The 21,128-nt window shown below is 41.1% G+C and overlaps 1 protein-coding gene across 1 annotated transcript; it reads left to right on the top strand.

Annotated features, from left to right (window-relative positions):
- Positions 1–946: 946 nt before the first annotated feature.
- LOC115077545 (olfactory receptor 5AR1-like) lies at positions 947–15,302 on the top strand. Its single transcript, XM_029579838.1, has 2 exons — positions 947–1,064; positions 14,452–15,302. The coding sequence occupies exons 1-2, from the start codon at positions 947–949 to the stop codon at positions 15,300–15,302; spliced, it is 969 nt and encodes a 322-aa protein (XP_029435698.1).
- Positions 15,303–21,128: the final 5,826 nt, after the last annotated feature.

The raw sequence follows: 21,128 nt of genomic DNA, 5'->3' as shown, positions 1-21,128 counted from the left end.
TCAGCTTCGAACGGCCCCCAAGGTCCTGCTGCTAATCTCTTTTAATAATAGGTGGACTTCTACTTATGCACAAGCAGGTTTCAATGTGTATATGGGTACATGATGTGACTGTGCGTGCATTTATGTCTGCTTGTGTTGTATCCATTTATGTATTTGTGTCTCCCCTTCCTTATGGGAAACTTTAATGTATGCAATGTATACAAGAAAATCTTCTGGCAGGTCATCCAGCCCAGAGGTGGCTTACCTCATTTTTCTAGTGTTTTTTCTTCTCTACCTCCTCACACTGTTGGGAAACTTCCTCATAGTTACAACAGAATGTCTGAGTCCCCGTTTGCACACCCCCATGTACTTCTTCCTCAGCAACCTCTCCTTGTTAGATGTCTGTTGCACCTCTGTCACCATCCCAAAAATGATTATATGCCTCCTGTCAGGAAATAATGTGATCACTTTCATGGAATGTGTGACACAGCTCTACTTCTTCCTATCTTTTACAAGTACAGAGTTCTTTCTGCTCAGTGTCATGGCATATGACCGCTATGTGGCGATCTGCAACTCCTTGAGCTACGCCCTTACCATGAACAAGAGAACCTGTATTCTGCTGGCCATCACTTCATGGATTACCGGCTTATTGGACACAGTGCCATATATGGTCTTCATTTCACAGCTCTCCTTCTGCCATGCCAACATAATCAACCACTTTTTCTGTAACCTATCGCCATTGATGGAACTCGCCTGCAGCAGAATCTACGACTTCCAACTCACCATTTTTGTTGAGGGTGTGTTCATGGGCTTCATCCACTTTCTGTTGACTCTGTCATCCTATGCCTACATCATCATTGCCATCTTGAAGATCCGCTCTGTTGAGGGTCGGCACAAGGCCTTCTCCACCTGATCCTCTCAACTGACCGTCGTCATTCTCTTCTACGGTACCGTTATCTGTATGTACATGAGACCAACATCACTGCAGTCACCAGACAAGGACAAGCTTTTCTCCTTGCTGTACATGGCTGTAATTCCCATGTTGAATCCCATTATCTACAGCCTGAGGAACACGGATGTTAAAGGTACCATCAGGAAAATCTTTGGTGTTAGTATGCATGCCCGGAGAATGCAGCAACACCTGCTAGGAAGCTGGAAGCAATCTAGCGGCTTTTAGCTGTTGAGAAGATTTTTTTTTTTAATCTTTATTTATAACTTTTCTAATACAATTTGTATCATTAAGTAAAACAGGAAACATGTTGCATACCATAGGAGAAAACAAATTTTTAAGTAAATCACATTTGAAGAAAAATATATACCTAAGATGCAACCAATTCTCAAATAAACATTTTGGGAGACAGACTTTAAAGGAGAATATAGGAAAATTGTCAAATTCTAGACATTTAACCTGATCAAGAGCAGAATACCTACTTTATTCCCCTGAAAATACGGTGCGCTCTGGAGAGCTATGAGAATCTAGAAAAAGCTTTAATTGTTCTGGGGAAAAAAAAATATATGTATCTGCTTCTTTTTTTACAATACACTTACACGGATATCTTAGGACAAAGGTTGCACCTAAAGATATCACATTCTGTCTCATACTCAGAAACCCTTTCCTTCTTTCCTGGGTTATTTTAGAGATATCAGGAAACATACGGACCTTACTACCATGAAACAGGGTGTTTAAATTTTTGAAATAGTGAACCATCATTCTACTAATATCTTGTTCAACAATCAATGATACATGCAATGTAGAAAAATCTATTATCTCTATTGCGGACGATTCTAAGAAATTTGTCAAATTTTGAAAATCCATAGGAGGGACTGCCTGTTCATTTGAGCGATTTTGGCCCAAAAGGAAATAAACTTTGTTAATTAAAGGAAATTGTGACTCTGAAAGTAAAAGAACTTCTGCAAAGTATCTTTTTAGTGTGGTAATAGGCATCTCTCCCATAATTCTTGGAAACTTGATTAATCTTAGGTTTAGCCGACGGTTCCAATTTTCCAATAATTCCAGTCTCCTGGAAAGAGCAGCTCGGTCCTGTATAGTAGCAGAATTAAATGCTTTAAGATGTTTTATTTCAAATTCAACCTTCCCAACTGACGTCTGGAGATGGGAAAGAGTATCTTCTTGAGTATTAATTTTGGAATTTACTTGAGAAGCAAAAGAGTCTAATTTGGTATTACAGTCACGAACAGCCAACGTTAGCCCCGCAGAGAGTTCCCATAGAGATTCAAGGGTAACGACCGCGGGTCTTACCAGAGGTTCCGGCCGTTCTCCCGTTGTTAGGGGGGTCGGTTCTGTGGGGTCCGATGAAATTCCAGGTACAGCGTGGGTCAGCACCCCTTCCCGCGGTGTATCTTCTCCCCTTCCTTCTTCCTCGAGACTCACTGACGATTCTCCCAGCAGCCCTGTCGCTCTGACCTCATCGGTCTGCGCTGGTTGCTGCACGTCTAGGGTCGAGGTTCCTCTGGCTGCCGGCGGGCGTGCATCGGGGGGGCTGAGGGAAACCTCCGTCCCTGGTGAAAACGCCTCTCCTCCCGGCGTGCTCACAATGGGATTCACCCCCTCGAAATTTTCTGCTCCCTGGGCAAGGAACGTTGTTATGAGAGCCTGCTCGGATAGCTGGGTTGGTATAGAGGGGAAAACTCTAACCTTCCCCTTTCTTTTTGGCGGCATCTTGAAAATATTTGGGGAAACTGGAGCTGCTCTGTTCTGTGTACCCTTCAGGATGCCATCTTGTCGCCCTTCAGCTGTTGAGAAGATTTACCCATTAATAAAACAATATTATGACATACTCCACCATGTCAACATCTTTATCATTATTTTGAATTAGTGTAGTTTTGTTTATTACATTTGTCATACAGCTTTTCAACAAATCAAAGCAGTTAACAATGAAAACGCAAGCATGCAACATTCATCAACCAATACAAATAAATACAACAGTAAAATACAGAATTAAAACAAAGAAATATCCAAAACAAAAAGATAAAAATTACAAATTTTAAAAGCTTCAAGAGCACAAGTTCAGACTTCAATTAATCTCAATAGATTTTGAGTAAAAGCCTGTTAGTGTATTTTTTGATGACATTGATCATTTACTTTTAAGTTGCAATGCTATTGGTTGATATTGATCATTCTTAAAGCTACTCTGTCATTGGTTAGTGTCTGTGGTCACCTGCTGACTTCATCTCTTGCCTAGTTTCCTATTGAAAAAAACAATCTCTAATGCTAAGGGGCCGATTTTAAATTTTGTGAGCATGGGGTACATTTGTTCGCGCTACCCGGCGCACACAAATGTACACCCAATTTTATAACATGCATGTGCTGCCGCGCGCATGATATAAAATCCAGGGTCAGCGCGCACAAGGGGGTACACACCTGTGCACCTTGCACGCGCCGAGCCCAAGGGGAGCCCCGATGGATTTCCCCGTTCCCTCCAAGGCCGCTCCGAAATTGGAGCGGCCTTGGAGGGAACTTTTTTTGGAACCTCCCCACCTTTCCCTCCCTTCCCCTATCTAACCCATCCCCCTGGCCCTACCTAAATCCCCCCCCCTACCTTGTTCGTTGGAGTTTGAAATCCCCCCCCCCCCCCCCACTTTGTTCGATGGAGTTACTTCTGACCCATGGCGAATATCAATCAGAGGGAGATAAGGTTTGTGGCCCTCAGACGAAGGCCATCTTCCTGATTGCTGAGTCTCCAAGTAGTTGAAAATATAGAATCATAACGCCATGGTCTAATCGAGACCAACTCTACTGATTTGGAAGCCTAAAGGAGCAAGAGAAAACTACCAGCCTAATATTTTATTGAACATTTTAAGACATATGGAAAATATATTGAAATATTTTTTGTAAATGAGTTCTATTGGCACAGGCTTGGCTATTGCTTTAAACACAAAAGACCTTGACACCATTGTATCAACATATAGAATGATATAATTACCTACCCCGAAAGCCGGACCGATGGACGCCCATGTGGTGTTTGGACTTACCATGCCGGGAGGACATCCGCAGGAGTTGGTTCAGGAGAGCCCTAGTACAGCAGAGCCGCTCCAGGACCTAGAGACCTCAATGTCCCCAGTAATTAGAACGTCACCAGTGAACCCCGCGGAGGTCAGGGAGGCTCATCGGGAGTCGACTCCGACGTGACCCGATGATGTCACCAACCCCAGATCTGTGGGGGGGGAGCCAACAGTAGACGCCGCGGTGGAGCCCGAGGTTATCAGTGGAGCTGAGCGGATTTCAGCGCGAGGAGAGAAGACAACATCGAGGGGTAATAATGTGGAGAAAGAAATGGAACCGTGAAGAAACCTTATTCCATTGGTGAGACCTTCTGATATAACTTTAGGTACAATTTGGGAAACTTTAGTAGTTCTGAATGAGAATATTTTTCTTCAGTTAAATCCTGTAGTAACAAAACTGGAAGATTTGGATATGCAAGTTAAAGTTTTACAAGAAGAAAAGGTGAAACAACAACGTGTAATGGACTCGGTGAAAAAGAATATAGGGAATTTAAAAGATTTGTATTTAAATCTGATTAAAGAAAGCCAATTGTTAGATAAAAGACTTGAGAATATGGAAAATCAAGCACGGGGGAAAACTCTAAGACTGTTTATTTTTCCAAGAGTTCCTTTGGTCTCAGCAAGAGATATGTGGGTGAAATATGCACAAGAAATATTGAAATTTTCTGAACAGACAATGCCTCCATTAACAAAAATTCATTATGTGATACCTTGGAAAGCAAAACCTGCTGAAGGCCAGGAATTTCGAGTTTTATCCCCTTTAAATATCTCAGTGTTGCTTGAAACATCTGATACAAATTTGGCTCAACCTGCAACATTAATTGTTTCTTTCCTGTTGGATTCAGATAGGGATCTTGTGATGAAAATGTATTTTAGAAATATAAAAGAATTATTTCTTCAAATGAAAGTTCAAATATTTCCTGAAATAGCGAAGAAAACACAGGAAAGAAGGAAGCAAAATGAAACCTCAGGTATTAAATAATATGGGAGCAAAATTTAAGTTAAAATTCCCATGCAAATGTAATATAAGATATCAGGAAGTTAACTTTACATTTTATATTCCATCTCAATTGTTAAAATTTATATCAGATAGACTGACTCCCAATACAGAAATAATTGGCCCCGATGTATCTTCACCTCAGTAAGCTAAACAGTTCTATTTAATTAAGTAAGTCCAACTACTATTTTCTTCTCTAATGTTATATGATTTTGCTCTCACGAGAATTGGATCCTCTTATGTTGAGAACTACGATGATAGCCAATAATTTGGATGGAATATATATTTGTTTTGTCATAATAATGATATTTGTGGAAAGGCTAATATTTTTCCTGTTCAGTCAAGTTTATTATCAGGCCTATCCTGTAAAGTGCGGCCGCGTTTACCCTGCTCCTAAGCCGCTTTTTACTCATGTTCCGGCCGCGTTAGCCCTTCCTGCGATCCCGAATCCCCTTTAACCTACTACTACCGCGTCCTAAATTCCCCGGGCAACCCCTTCCGCCTGCGGCATGTATATTGCATGCAAACGAGCGAATTAGCTCGATATTGCATGCAAACGAGCGAATTAGCTATTCCCTAGCATCCCGTAACCCGCGCCTCGACTATCGCTAGTTTCCCTGCCATTTTGTCACGCGTTTAACCTGCAAACTTACCGCCTACCCTGACCCCTGCGGTAGAGGCAGGGGTAAGGGTAGATGGCAAGCTTTCCCCCAGCCCCCGCTCACCTGCCCCGGCCGCGATCGTGGGTGCTGGTCTCCGTGGCAGCCCCAGTCCTCTCCCCTGCTCCCGAAGCCAAAAAAAAAAGCGAAAAAAACGTTGCAGCCCCCCTCCGATGTCCGCGGGCCTAAGGCTTCACGCCACGCTGGTATCTGTCATTTCAAATGTCATTTGAAATGACAGATACCAGGAAGCAAAAAAACCAAAAGCAAGAAGTAAGTCACTTCGCCGCTTTCCTCCTCCCGGAGCAAGGCTGCTTTTCGCGCCCTGCTCCGGGAGGAGGGAAGAGTGAAGCGGCGAAGCGACTTACTTTTTGCTTTTGGTTTTTTCGCTTCCTGGTATCTGTCATTTCAAATGACATTTGAAATGACAGATACCAGCGTGGAGTGAAGCCTTAGGCCCGCGCACCCAGGATACTGTATAGGCGCTCTATCCAGTAAAATGGGTTGCGCGGGCCTAAGGCTTTTTGGACGCGGTTTACATTTAAATAAAATTAGTGTTCAGGATCGAGTGGTAGGTGAGCTGCACTGTGCGTGCGGCAACCGCGGGTGCCGTAGGCACTAACGCAGCTCTTCCTACCGCTCGGTACTGGATAGACCTGATTGATTGTTAAATGTAATAATATCATAAATTAAAAAAAAAAAAAAAAAGAATGATATAATCACCTTAGCAGCATGTACAGACACTGGGGGTGTGTGTGTGTGTGTGGGGGGGGTGTCATCAGAAAATGCCTAGGGAATGTTGTATTCCCAATCACTTCCACATGAATCTGGCAGGCGTAACTTACACACGCCAGCTGGCCAGGCCCCGACACAGGCCGCTGTGTCGGGGCATTCTGCTACGCCCCCGGACTGCCCCCGGACCCCAGCCATGCCCCTGGACGCCCCCGGACCGCCCATTTTTGCAAGCCCCGGGACATATGCACCTCCCGGGGCTTGCGCACGCTGCTGAGCCTATGCAAAATAGGCTCAGCAGCGTGCGCAGGGGGGGGGGGGGGGGGGGGTTTAAGGGTTATGTGCATAACTTACACACGTAACTCTTTTAAAATCTGCCCCTAAATGATGTACTGATTATACAGCAATTCAAATAATGAATGCTGTCATAATCATAAATTTCTATATCAAAAAAGGAAACTGAGCATCATGATATGTTCAGGCATCTCCTTGTTTGGCTATTAATCCATAAATATGTCATTATTATGGCGTCTCAGTCAAATACAATGGCATCAAAGCAGTGTTAATACCTTTCATGCAGTTCATGGCAAACTCACCCTGTTTCTGTTATGTCCTGTTTTTTTTTATTGACCTGACTTCTAGCTCTCATTTCTTTTTCTTTTTTTTAATCTTATGATATACACATTTTTTAAATATTGCATATGCTTGCTTTTGCTTGAAATAAACAATGTTCTTTCCTTGTTATTGTGTCCCTCTCTGTTTAAAAAAAAAACTACATTTCTTGCAGTCTCTCTTCATAGTTTGGGTGTCTCAAGGTGTTTTGTTTTCCTCTCCTGGGATCATTTTCAGCTGTTCATGCTGTACTCATATTTTGGATGCTTCAGGGTACTGCCTTCTCCTCCCCTGAGATCTCTCTTCAGCTGATCATGTTGTATTCATACTTTGAGTATGTTTCTCTGAAATCACTCTTCTGCTCCTCATGACCTACTGTCATCTAACACATCACTCAACATTTTATATTCATTTATTCAAATATCTCATGTATTCCCATGTTGAATTTAATCTAATTTGTTTCAGTCTACTTAATTTTAATCCCCCTTGGATCCAGCTCTATGACTCAGTGGCAGTGCTGTGTTGTGCTGTGTGATGGATCCAAGACTCAATTTCCAGAACAATTTCCCTGCCTCTCAGCCAGATGGAAATTGAGATGCACTTCTATCACATTACGCTTTGAACTTCAATGTAATTCCCACTGTTGTTCATGTTCAGATTTTAATGTGCTATCTACAAGCTAGCACCTATTACACTCACTGTTACTGTTATATTGCTGTCCAATTACAACATACTATCCATGATTCACAATCATTATTTTATTATTTATTTATTTAAAATTTTTATATACCGGCATTCATGTTGCAAACACATCATGCCGGTTTACATATAACAGGGGTGTACAGTGAACAATTCAATAACCTATTTGTGTAGAAGGAAGCAGTTACAAATAACAAGGTAAAAGAACTGGGAGGAGAGAAGAAAAGGGAGAGAATAACATTAGGTATAGGTATTTACATTAGTAATAACATTTTGACATGTGGAAGTGGTAGAATCTGGCTGAATAGAATTAATCGGTGTCCGGGAAAGCTTTTTTAAACAGCCAGGTCTTAAGTCTCTTCCTGAAGGTTGGGAGGCTGGGCTCCTGTCTAAGGTCCGGTGGGATGGAGTTCCATAGAAGGGGGCCGGCTGTTGAAAAGGCCCGATCTCTCAAGGTAATGTGTTTGATAGTTCTGGCTGGGGGCACTTGAAGAGATCCTCTGAGTGTGTCTCTTGTTGGTCTGGAGGAGTTATAAATTTGGAATGGGAATTGTAAGTCGAGTGGGGTGTGTTGATGGATGGTTTTGTATATTATGGAAAGAGATTTGTAGAGGATTCTAAAGTGAACAGGCAACCAGTGGAGATCTTTTAGGATTGGAGATATATGGTCCCTCCTCCTGGAGTTTGTCAGTAATCTTGCCGCAGCGTTTTGTAACATCTGGAGGGGTCTAGTATAGGAGGAAGGTAGGCCCAGTAGGATAGAGTTACAGTAATCGATCTTAGAAAAAATGATAGCTTGTAGAATGGTTCTGAAGTCCTGAGTGTGGAAGAGTGGTCTAATTCTTTTCAGAACTTGGAGTTTGTGGAAACAGTCCTTGGTGGTTCTGTTGATGTAAGCTTTAAGGTTCATCCGGTTATCAATTAATACTCCTAGATCTCTCACCTGTGTAGTAGTTGGGATAGTTGGAGGATTAGAGATGGCATTGTTATCTGGGGAGATGAGAAGCAGTTCTGTTTTAGAGGAGTTTAAAACTAGGTTTAGGTTAGCCAGGAGATGTTTAATTTCGAAGAGACAGTTTTCCCAGTGAACCAATGTTTTTGTGTAAGATTCTTTAATGGGTATCACGATCTGGATGTCGTCGGCGTAGAGAAAATGTTTGAGGTTAAGGTTGGAGAGGAGTTGGCAGATAGGTAAAAGATAAATGTTAAAGAGTGTAGGTGACAGTGAGGAGCCCTAAGGGACTCCTATGGATGCGTCCATTCGTGAAGATTCTTTGTTCTGTATCTTAACCTTGAAGCCTCTGTTGGAGAGAAAAGATTTAAACCATGAGAGAGCGGTGCCTGAGATACCTAAAGAGGCCAGAATGGAAGTGAGAATGGAATGATTGACCGTATCAAAGGCGGCTGATAGGTCCAGTAGAATTAAGAGGAAGGATTGGCCTTTGTCAAGGCCCATTAATATGAAGTCAGACATGGAGATGAGGAGGGATTCTGTGTTCAGTGATTTGCGAAATCCGTATTGTGATTGGAATAGGATTTTGTTTTCTTCTATGTATTCGGAGAGTTGAGTATTGACAACTTTTTCTAGAATCTTGGCTATGAATGGGAGATTGGCGATAGGACGGAAGTTGTTGGGGTCTTTAGGATCCAAGTTGGGTTTCTTGAGTAGAGGTTTGATGGAGGCCAATTTGAGGTCGTCAGGATATAGTCCTTGGGAGAGTGAGCAGTTTATGATGTCCGACAATGTTTTAGCGATGGAGTCAGGGATGGCCAGGAGCAGTTTGGTGGGGATAGTATCCAAAGGATGGGAGGAAGGTTTCATTCTTCTTATAAGAGTTTGTATCTCTAAGATAGAGATGGGTTCAAGTGTTTCCAGACCATTGTTGTTGGGGGATGATTGTTGAAGAGACTGGTAAAGAGCAGGGTCGGTGGGATTAGAAGGCAGATGAGTTAGAAGGCTGTTGACTTTGTTGTGAAAATGAAGAGCAAGTTCTTCAGCTTTGGGTTGTGCTAGGTCGTTGGGAATCTCCTGTGGGATGATTTGGGTTCAATTATCTATTGTTTAAACTGTTATGATTGTTTTTATTGTTATCACTGTTATTAATATTATCTAATGTAAACCGGAGTGAAGGCTTGTACCAAACCTAGGTATAGAAAAACTCAAAAATAAATAAAATAAATAAATTCTGCAGAGGCAGCACTATGGAGGTGAGGGGGAGGGACCTTCAGCCATCACAAAAGGCAGACCTTGTGACCAGACCCATGGCGAATATCAATCAGAGGGAGATAAGGTTTGTGGCCCTCAGACGAAGGCCATCTTCCTGATTGCTGAGTCTCCAAGTAGTTGAAAATGAAGAATCATAACACCATGGTCTAATCGAGACCAACTCTACTGATCTGGAAGCCTGAAGGAGCAAGAGAAAACTACCAGCGCAATATTTTATTGAACATTTTAAGACATATGGAAAATATATTGAAAAAAAAATTTTTTTAAATAAGTTCTATTGGCACAGGCTTGGCTATCGCTTTAAACACAAAAGAGCTTGACACCATTGTATCAACATATAGAATGATATAATCACCTTAGCAGCATGTACAGACACTGGGTGGGGGGGTCGTCAGAAAATGCGTAGGGAATGTTGTATTCCCAATCACATCCACATGAATCTGTGGGACTGCTTCCCCCGTGCTTTCCACAAGAATTTTAAATTCATCACAGTCATATCAAGTGACTGCCTCACCACACCCATGGATGCGACGATGTTATGGCATTTCATGCTTTTTTGCTTTGCTTTATGGGGGATTCTCAGAAATGGTACAAACTAATTGGAGAATCTGTTCTGTTTCATAGTTTACGTGTGAGGACATTTTCTTTTGTAACTGAAATACTAATCATGGCTTGAATGGGAGGGGGCAGGACTACGGTTGTTTTTGGTTTTTGTTGTTTTACATTTTGGGTTCCCCCCCCCCCTCTAACATTAGCACCACCAGCAGGGATTAGAACCTGGGACCCTCTTGTCAAGAGTACATGCATGGGATGGAGAATGTCCTGCTAGGGAGCTCTGTAGCTTCTACCAGGTGCTGTGACTAACTATTGCCACAAGAGGGGAGCTTGTGACAACCCACACCTTTTGTTCCCATCAAATATAAAAATGATTCCATTTTTTCAAAAATAACAGCAACAACTTTGGAGTAAAGGGAATGGAGAGACCAAGAAAAGGAGTGCAGTTGCTCTATTACCAAATGAACAGTAGGTATTAATGTTGTAGTTTAGCCTTATTGTTTACAGGTTCTTCTCCAGCATTGAGCAATGTCATGGATTCTATTATTATTACTTTTGCATAGAGAAGATGACAAGACTTTTCACATGTAAGGGAAACTATGGAGAAGAAATAATTCTAATTATTGTCTGAAAGAACAGTATAATAGTAACAAATTGGGTGATGACAGATAAGGATTGGTAGTCCCTTCCAGTTTGCCCAGTTATGTTCTTACTCATTACTCTGCCCAGTTCTTGTCTCTTATCATTTGATTGACATTTTAGAGTATTTCTTCCCCTATCACCATGGATACACAGATTACTTCTCCTTTTTATTTCATTAAGTCACCTGCAAATACAAAACCTTGCCAATTTAAAAATGCCACGCAGCCCCTTGAACATCCTTCCAACTCTCATCAGCTTTCTTGTCTCCCAGGTTGAATTACCCTGATTAGAGACCCCTCTGTTATGGCTCCATCGTGGTTTATGCCCAAATATCCCAACTAAGAATCTTGAAGCAATCAAGAAGCTTGATGCAATCTAGTGACTTTTAGCTGACTAGAAGATGTCCCCATTGATGAAACCATGATATGACATATTCCACTATGTTCACATCTTTATCATTATTGTGAATTAGCTTAGTTTTGTCTGCTATATTTGTTATACTGCGCTAGTGTTTGTAGAGCAAAAACAGGACAGCTTGTTTTTTCTGCTAAGCTGTACTTTTCTTCCTCTGCCTGAAAGTCACAATAAACTCTGTAACCTCAAACTTCACGCCTTAATTCTTCACATCATTGACTACTTTTCTTGAAATGAATCCCTCTGTCTACCTTTCCTATTTGGGGAATCATATACATCCATTTACCTGAATGTAATCCACTTTGAAGTGTTACAAAAGGTGGAATACAATTAAAACTATTATTATCATTACTTTCACAGGCTAATATCCAAGTGTGCTATAATTAATAAGACATTGTTTCCTGTGATAACAGTATCATCATCCTAATTCAGACCCTGGCACCCATTCTCTGAGATGGTACAGAATAGGATTATATTTCATGCCGCTATCTTATGATAGAATTTATGGATATATATACATATAGAAGAAATTCCTTCAAGTCTGTCTGACTCTGGTTCTTTGGATCTGGCTTTCATTCCACTCCTTTTCTTTTTGGTCTCTCTCACTCCTCATCCTGCTCTTTTCCTCTCCACCCTTTCCCTCCAGGCCAGTTAATTTTTGCCTTTTCTGAAATGCTCATGCATTGCATCACCCCCCTGATTCTGGTAGAAATTACCCTTGGGCTGCCAGCACTCTATGGCATTTAAATAACCCTCATGGTCAGCTAATTGCCAGTCTACTTTATTTCATTTCCCATTTCTCTGATTTAAAACCCTCTTTCTTACTATTGTATTATATGTGCTGGTGTAAGACTGGTGGGAGATTTGCTTAAGAAAGCATCAATGCAGATGAACTGGTAAGTTTTCTTTCAATTCAATTCAAAGAAAAAAAAATTGTTTGGCATCTGAAAAAAATCTTAAATTTAAAAAAATCCTTCAAAGAAATATCTGCTTGCTTTTCTTTGACTTGGGATATCCTTTAATTGAAGCAAGACTTCTGAATGAAATTCTGAGGTAACCTACAGGTAACCTGTACTGGCAATGGCAGTCAAACCAAGAGTGGCTGAGCCTGTCCATTCTGACATGGAGCTACCTTGTTCACCCTGCATTTTTTCAGAAGGGATGGCAAAGAAAGAAAAGTAGTTTTAGCTCCATGGAGAGCATAAGAACATAAAAAAATGCTGTGCTGGATCAGACCAAAGGTCCATAAATCCCAGCATCCTGTCTCCGACAGGACCAGTCTGAGTCGTCTAGAAATTACTGCCAAACCCCAAAATAAAAGTCTGCCTCATGTTGCTCTCCCCAAGAATTAAGACGTGGAGAAAAGAAAGTCTAATTTGCTAACTATTATTTATGGACTTCTCCAGAATCTTCTCCAAACCATTTTTTTTTTAAGTAGGGCTATTTTATGCTGTGTAAAATCCGTGAACCCATCCATTACTGTTGATTTTTAATAATTTCCTTTTGACTGCCAGTAACTCCAGGTTGGAAAATAAAAGTTTCTGTGGTTTTGAAGATAGTCTTTACAGTGAGACTGCTTAATTAATCACAGCAGGTGGGTTAGTGAATGTGACTCTATTGGTGAAAGACAGAGAACAAAGGTGTAGTCGGGTGATTAACAGCATAAGAAAGAGAGCCCATGTCCCTGGGCCAAGTCCAATTTACCATCTGCTTGACCAGCTTTCCCGTTTGTTCCCAGAAAGTGGTGCTCAGCTCCTAAACCAGCATCAGAACTTATATAATTTATGTGGCATCAAAAGGGGGTTACATGCATTTTAGTTGGCTCTGTTTGTTTATTTATTTATTTTACTTGTCCAGTAAGACCCTTCATGGAGTTTGACCTTTATTCCTTTTAGTTTTCCCTATGGCCCTTTTTGAAATTGAATCTCCTCCAGCTTCTTCGTGGCTGCCACTGCCACTGCTGGATTTGTTAGGAATGGTGGATGGATTCTGTGATAGGGTTGTGCTTTCCTTGGAGGTAAAATAGGGATTTTCAGTGAAAGTTCCTATTTAATGTCCTTTTGTTTTCAAAACAAAGTGAAAGAAAAAGCAAGCAAAATTGAATTTGTTTCCATTTCCTTTCATTAAAAAAAAAAATAATGCAGGCCCTCACCTCTGTCATGAAACTACTATAACTAAAGTCAATCAAAACCCTCTTCTCTCTCTTTCCCCATAGCTTACTCCAACCAAGGTTAAAAAGAGGGCAGGAACAATCGCTTTTGCCTCACCTGTACAGTAATCCAAAATGGCAACTGCTGACCCATGGCATTTTTTGCTTCATTTTGATTTCAATGGTAGCATCCAGCAGCAATGGGATAGAGCATGCACAAGGGGTGATGAGGGGAGAGGTATGAGTGAGGGGGGATGAGGAGGGGGAGTAGTAAGTGATAAGTTAAGGTAGTGGTGGTTGGAGGAGGCAAGTGGAGGAGAGATATGAGCAAGAAGTGGGAGGGAAAGAGACAAGGCTAGATATCCCCTAATTCAGGGCCCCAACCTCTATTACCACAACTGGTCATTTTCCAGCCAGAAAATAGTTCTGGGTCTAAGAATTTAATTTCCTGAAAAATTTGGAAGGTAAAATATGCACCAAGGAAAACTTTGAATATTGTATGGAAATTACTATTATCCTTAATTTTCATCATTTTGGGAAAACATTCTGTCTTTTCTGTAACGATTATTTCCCACTTCCTGATTCTTGTGTTTTCATTACCTTCTATCTCTTGTCTCACAATAGGAACATTTTTTCAAAGCATGGAAAGAATAAATCAAACCACAAGGACAGAATTTCTCATTCTGGGTTTTTCCAATCTTTCAGAAATGACACCTTTTCTCTTTTTGATGTTTTTTTATTCTGTACCTCCTCATTTTTGTAGGGAACCTCCTTATCTTAGAGCTAATCTACCTCAACCCCTGCCTGCATACCCCGATGTACTTCTTCGTCAGCAACCTGTCCTTCCTGGACATCTGTTATACACCTGTCACGCTCCCAGAAGCACTAGTGCTGCTCTGCACAGAGAGACAGCATCTATCTCTCATAAAATGCCTAACTCAGCTGTACTTTTTCATCTCCTTTGCCTGCACAGAGTTCCTCCTTCTTACAGTCATGGCCTATGATCGCTACATGGCAGTTTGTAACCCTTTGCATTACGTGCTCATCATGAACAAGAAAATCTGTGCTGTGCTGGCTGCTGCTGCCTGGATCATTGGTTTTCTGGACCCAGTGGCACACATTCTGATTATAGAACACCTCTCCTTCTGTGGCTCGCTGGAGATTGACCATTTTTTTTGTGAAATGCGGGGCATCTTGAAGTTCTCTTGTAGTGATACTCACTTTGTTCAGATCTTGACTTATATTTATGGGGCCTTGATTGGGCTCAGCTCCTTCTTACTCACCCTAATATCCTATGCCTCCATCGTAACTGCCATCTTGAAAATTCAATCTACAGAGGGAAGGCGCAAAGCCTTCTCCACCTGCACCTCTCATATGACTATTATTATTCTCTTTTATGTGACCATCATGTTTGTTAACATGAGCCCAACATCAGCATCTTCCCAGGATTATGACAAATTCATTTCCATATTGTATGTGGTGCTGATCCCCTTGGTAAACCCCATCGTGTATAGCCTGAAGAACAAAGATCTGAAAAGGGCTCTGAGAAAATCTATCATTAGGTCAAAGCATGGGACAGTGAATGCCTCTTTTGTAAAGAAATTCTCTCAGTAATGGTGGAAAATGAAATGGCAGTGATGGCAGGACCTGGTGATTATGTGAAGCCTACGTCTAGTGGGCAGATAGCCAATGGCAAGTAACATAATTGTATTGAGCCACTGAGTCTCACTATGACACCATGTGAAAAATATTTTGGATGCTATTTCTACTAACTCAAAGACAAGCTTACAGCAGAATATATTTCTAGGTCATAGGGTAGCAATGCTTCCTGATGTAGCTAAATCTACCCAATCTAGAAGTAAATTGTTTCTGAGTAAAACAGCAGGAAGGGGGATCCCCTTTGTGTTTAGATTTCCATGTAAATATGAAATTAGATCTGAGGATATAAAATATGTTTTCTATGAACTGCAACAATTAAATTTCTTCTTGCAGTCTAAGGTTAGGTCCAGCAAAATGATTGTCACATAGAGAAGATTCAACATATTGCTTGTTTTGGAATTTCCCTTTTGATTTATTTTCTTTAGAGTCACTTCCTATGAGGACTAATTAACATGGTGAAACTGTTTCTTTGCTTAAATATGAAATTTGCTTCCTTTTCTTTTTTTTGTACTGTAGAGTTTCTGTCAAGTTTCCTTTCTTGGGGGGTCATTTACCAGACGGATCATGTGCGATACCAAGATGGGGGCGGAATCAGCCCCGGAAGAGGAGGAGTCAGGGCGTCACCGGGGCCGACTCCACGAACACGCCGCGGTAAGGGCCTTTTCGCGTCCTATTTCACACCCAATAGCTACACCTTCTATAGTGGCGCTATTAGGTGCGAAACCAGCAGCGAATGCACCGTGGTGGTGGGATTGTTGCCGGCTAGCGCAGGACCGCCCCCCGTTTTGCCCCCCACCCCTCATTACCTAAAGTATTGCAGGCCTGTGATACTTTAGAAAATGAAGCCCTTGGTGATTAATGGAGATCATAAAAATATAGACAAGCGGACTATTCCAAGATCACCCGTAAAGAGTGGTAATGGTAGGAGCAGGACTTAAACTCTGGTATCTTAGAATTCAAGTCTTTTCAGTGGTTATCATTGTGTCTGTGATAGGTGCATCCTAGCTGCCTTACATAAAATCAACAGTAAGTTAAGAGCCGCAAGTTATGGATAGTCAGTTCATGGTCCCTTGGTTCAGATTGCTAGCTTGTGCAATATAAAGAGGCTTTAAAGTCCTTCCACTTGACTCCACAGGAGAGACAGAAATGTTATGACTACAGCCATTGCAGGAGGACTAACCCTTCTTGTAAAAAAAAAAAAAAATCGTAGAATTCAGATTACTACATTCATCACTAGGTCCTACTCTTGACACATGTTTAGTTAAAACATTTATCAAATTAAAGGAAACATAGAAATTAAATAAAACAGTGTCAAGCACTTGGATACTGTGATTTATTTTTGTCATGCCTTTACAGGAGAACTATTCTAGCTATTTAATAACTGGTGATGTCATGTTCAATGTTCCCTCTAAGCTGTACAGAGTCCACCACCCATATTTAATAATAGAGAATGCTGCAACCTTCTCAAGGTTTGAACTGTGAAGGGATAGGCCATTTCTAGGGACTCAGATAGAACTACCCTTCCAAGCACAATTGTGCAGTTCAAACCATGGGAGGGCTGCAGTATGCCCCTCAAGTTAGAACATGATGGTGGACCATGCAGCTTTAAGAGATCATTAGTCACGTAGAAAGAATCAAGTAGGTTACTGAGAACTCATTATTAGTTGCAATTGCCATCAGTTAACAATTGGGCTGCTGCTGGCTAGAGAGAGAAGCACCTCTGTAGAAGCTCACAAAAAAACTTAACTATTTATATTACTGTAAATGGGGCGTTAGTAACTCGGGGTGGGTTCTGGGGGGAGGGGGGGCAATTTTACATGAACAGTCATATGTACAAACAGCATGGTTACCATCAGTGAAGATTTAATGTGATTTGGAGGGATGAAAAATGAAAGAAGAGTAGATTTGTACCATGCTCTCTCTACCTAGCTTGATGTAATATCTACCTAGCTGCAGTCAAGCAAAGTAGAGAGAACATGGTACAAATCTATTCTTCTTTCACCTTTCATCCCTCCAAATCACATTAAATCCTCACTGATGGTAACCATGCTGTTAGTTCTAATGACTATGCATGTTAAACTACCCCCTAAAACCCAACTCACCCCACAAATCTCATTCAGAGTTACTAGTGCCCCCTCTTACAGTGGTATAAATAGTTCAAAAATCAGTGGACCTCCACAGAGGTTCTCTCTCTCTCTTCCCCTCCCCCCCCCCCTCCAAAATGGAATTTGTGATAAATCCCGTTTCAGCCATAACACACACACAGCTATCATAGGCATAACGTCAAGAAAAAAGGTATAGTTATTTTCTGTGTTAAATCCCGCGATAGCGTGCATTAAGTTATTGCATGCAATGTTAAACAACCCTCATTTCCATTTATTCCTCCCACTTGAATACATTTTTTAAATTTGCATACGCATTTCACGATGCAATATTTATCACACATATTATGATGTTATCATGGGTGTTAGGGCCCTAATGCCCATGATAATGTTGTAACTCATTTTGATGAATGACCCCCTTCATTTGGAGTTCAGGGACAAACATGACTTACTGAAATTTCAAAAGAAATTGAAGACCTGGCTCATGCAGAATGAGATGAATTGAAAAAGTTGATAGAAATTAATTCTGCAGCTTAATACTGCAATTATGGATGTTGTATAGTGACAAGATTGGATGTAATTTTGTTCTTATTATTTTATTGTTTGATTATATTTTACCATTCTACACCACTTTGAGAGATTTTGTTTAAATCAGGAAAGTGGTCTATAAATTAATAAATAAGAACTGCCAGAAAGGTTCACAACAGCCAACCTAATGACCCATCTTTATCTATTTTATCTTTTATTAAAAATGAATTAACTACTCAAAGGCATTAGGTGATTTACAAATAATCTAACTAATTCAGCATTCTGTTCGGTTTATAATTAATGCTAATATTATCACCAACCAAAATCCTCTTTAGATTTACTGGAGGAATTTGGGAGAGGGGTGAATGGTATGGTGAAGTGGTTCCCCTCCCATCCTCCTAATGACCACCTGGTATGTCTTTATACTGTAGCCCCTCGATGAGGTCTGTCCTGTCAGTTCATTAAAATCTTTTTTTGTTTTCACACCCTCTGCTAATGCATGGAGATAATGGAAGAAGAAGTAAATGACCATCTGAATACCATGAATGCCCTCCTGAAGATGCTGCAGCAAAAAAATAATATAATAAAATAAAAATCATACCCTGAGCTCCCTTAGTCTGTTTTCCTTGTGTAGTAAACCTGAATGTGCAAACAAGAAACTTTTTTTAAAGTAGTAAACCAAGGCAGTGGCTCTCAACCCAATCCTTAGGTTGAGTCTGCCTTGGGTCAGTCAGGTTTTCAGGATGTCAACAATTAATATAAATGAGAGAGAAGATTTTTCCATACACTGCCTCCATTGTATGCAAACCCAGCTCATGCATATTCATGGTGCAAGATGTTTCTAAGGGACTGTGTTGAGAACCAACAGGGAATTTGAAAGCTGACCAGGAATTCCCTGCCTCAACCATTAGGACACATACTGATAGCAGTGATAAGGAAAAGGGCCAAAGGAGCACCTGAGAAGAGTTTGTCATAGCCAGGGAAAGCACATCCTGCACTATTTTTAATACTCATACAGCAGGAACCATTTTAACTCAGTTTAAAAATATAAACACTGTATGATGTCCTGCTCATTCTTTCCTTACTAAGAAAGTGGACCCAACAATGTAAAGCAACCCTCCCCAATATTGTCCTATGATTTCCAAGCAATACGATCTCAGATTCAGTGCTGACTCATTCTACTTTCTATCACATTGTGAACTTGAGCCCCGCTGAATCCCATTGCTGTATGAATCCCTCAGGAGACAGAGAAGCGTCGTACCTTCCTTGGCATGAGGCATCTGCATAACAAGGGAAGGATCAGGAGACAGAGAGGGGCACACATTCCAAAATGCAAACTGCAGGAACACCAAAGTCCTCAGAGCCGTCTGGGTGGAGCTTGGGAGGTCTCAGCCGAGCGAGTGTCAAAAATGTTTTATATATCCGGTCAGTCTCTGACCACAACCTTTATTGCTTTCCATTTCCATTCAGGGGTGGAAAGAGGAAAGGGCGGGGACTTTGCTTAGCTAGTTGACCTTTGGTTTGATAACAAGTGCTAGGATACTACAGGCCCAAGTCTATTCAGCTCTCGGTTACAGTGCTCTGCAGCTAAACCCTCAGATGGTGAGAAGGAAGTGTGGGTGGCATTTGCCACAGTTCTAGTCACAGGTAGTGATCTGAGAGACCATACATCGGGGGGGGGGGCAGCAACAAAGATAGAACAAGAATATTCCACATATGGCAGGAAGCATGATCGAGTGACACCCAAGACTTTGATCTGCACACTATTACTCCCTGGAAATCAATATGAATCAACACTAGCAAGCTGGTAGTGGCAGGGTATCATCCAGTAAGGCTATGGGAACCTAGAACAGTAAGTGGTTGGCCTCCACCTTCCACTCTAGCTGCAATGAGGAAAAAAAAGCAATTTGCCACAGACGTAAAAAGGCTGCAGGTGGAAAGCTTGGTATGACCTGGCTGAAAATCATCACTGAGAGGGTGTAAGAAAAATTAATGAACAGGTTAAACATTTAAAGCTGATGTGATACTGCCCTCTCCTATCACTCCCCACACACTCCCCTCTTAATTTTGAGGTACCCTTTTTTTGGCAGGGGATCTAAAATCTCATATCAGATTGTGAATCCCAAATACCTCCACCCCATCACACCCCTGATATACAGTATCATTTCTTTTTTTTAATTTAGATTTATTACATGTATTCATTTACAAGAGATTTGTAGTTCTTACAAGAACTTCGGTATATAAAAATTAAAAATAAATAAATAAATAGAAAAGAAAGATAAGAAACATAGAAGGAAAAGCAAACTTGCTTGTACATCAAAATAAAACATCATAGTCTACAGTGAAGTGGGTGGAGACTACATACCATAATAAAGCAACACCATAACAAAGGAAAGCTTACATTAATTGTGTACCCATGATGCTCTAACCAGCAGCCATCCCTAATAACAGTCACTAGGTGAAAGAGTATCCCCCCCCCCATCTGCTCTTTTCTTTGCTCTACCCTCAAATTGGATGCATCCTATCTATTCCTCTGTGCCGCGTTCTTGCTTTCTGAAACAGCTTCGTTACCAATCTCTCTTGATCAACTCTTTCCATTTTCCAGTTTCTACAAAATGGTGCCACCTGAATTCCTTCTCATCTCCTCCACTACTTTATTTCTTGCTCTGGCTTCTGATGAAGTACCACGCATTATTTTAATTGCTAGTTCTTAGTGATACATTCATCTGCAGCTCAGCCTCCCCCTTTGCCTCTCTCTATTCTCTCTCAGCCATAGTCTACTACAATGTGCCCAATATTTTGCATGGTTTGGCCCTTAGACAGGGCTCCTTTCATTCTCCTCCTATTTCTCGTCACCCTCTTTCTATAGGACAGCCTAACATCCCATCTGATATTGAAGAGACCTCCATCTGTGTTATGTTTACAAGATAATTAAAAACATATATTAAAAGTCCCAGGGCAAGTCATTATATTAGGAGGGCTAAGTAAGGAGCATGTTTTTGTGTGTGATATTGGGATCTTTGCAACCTTATCACAAGAAAGATATAGAAGAACTAGAAAAGGTGCAGAAGAGGGCATCAAAAATTCTAAAGGGGTTGGCACATCTCTTTTATGATGAGAGCCTGAGCAGACTAGGGCTCTTCAGCTTGGA

This window comes from Rhinatrema bivittatum, chromosome 16, assembly GCF_901001135.1.
Source record: "Rhinatrema bivittatum chromosome 16, aRhiBiv1.1, whole genome shotgun sequence".
Taxonomy (NCBI): Eukaryota; Metazoa; Chordata; class Amphibia; order Gymnophiona; family Rhinatrematidae; genus Rhinatrema; species Rhinatrema bivittatum.
The sequence above is the reverse complement of the archived record's forward strand: the minus strand, read 5'-3'. Positions and strand labels throughout refer to the sequence as shown.

Coding starts and splice junctions, on each gene's coding strand:
- LOC115077545 (XM_029579838.1), top strand. CDS start 947: ATGAGACCAACATCACTGCAGTCACCAGACAAGGACAAGCTTTTCTCC. Junction 1,065..14,451: donor GAGGAACACGGATGTTAAAG/GTACCATCAGGA, acceptor TCATTTTTGTAG/GGAACCTCCTTATCTTAGAG.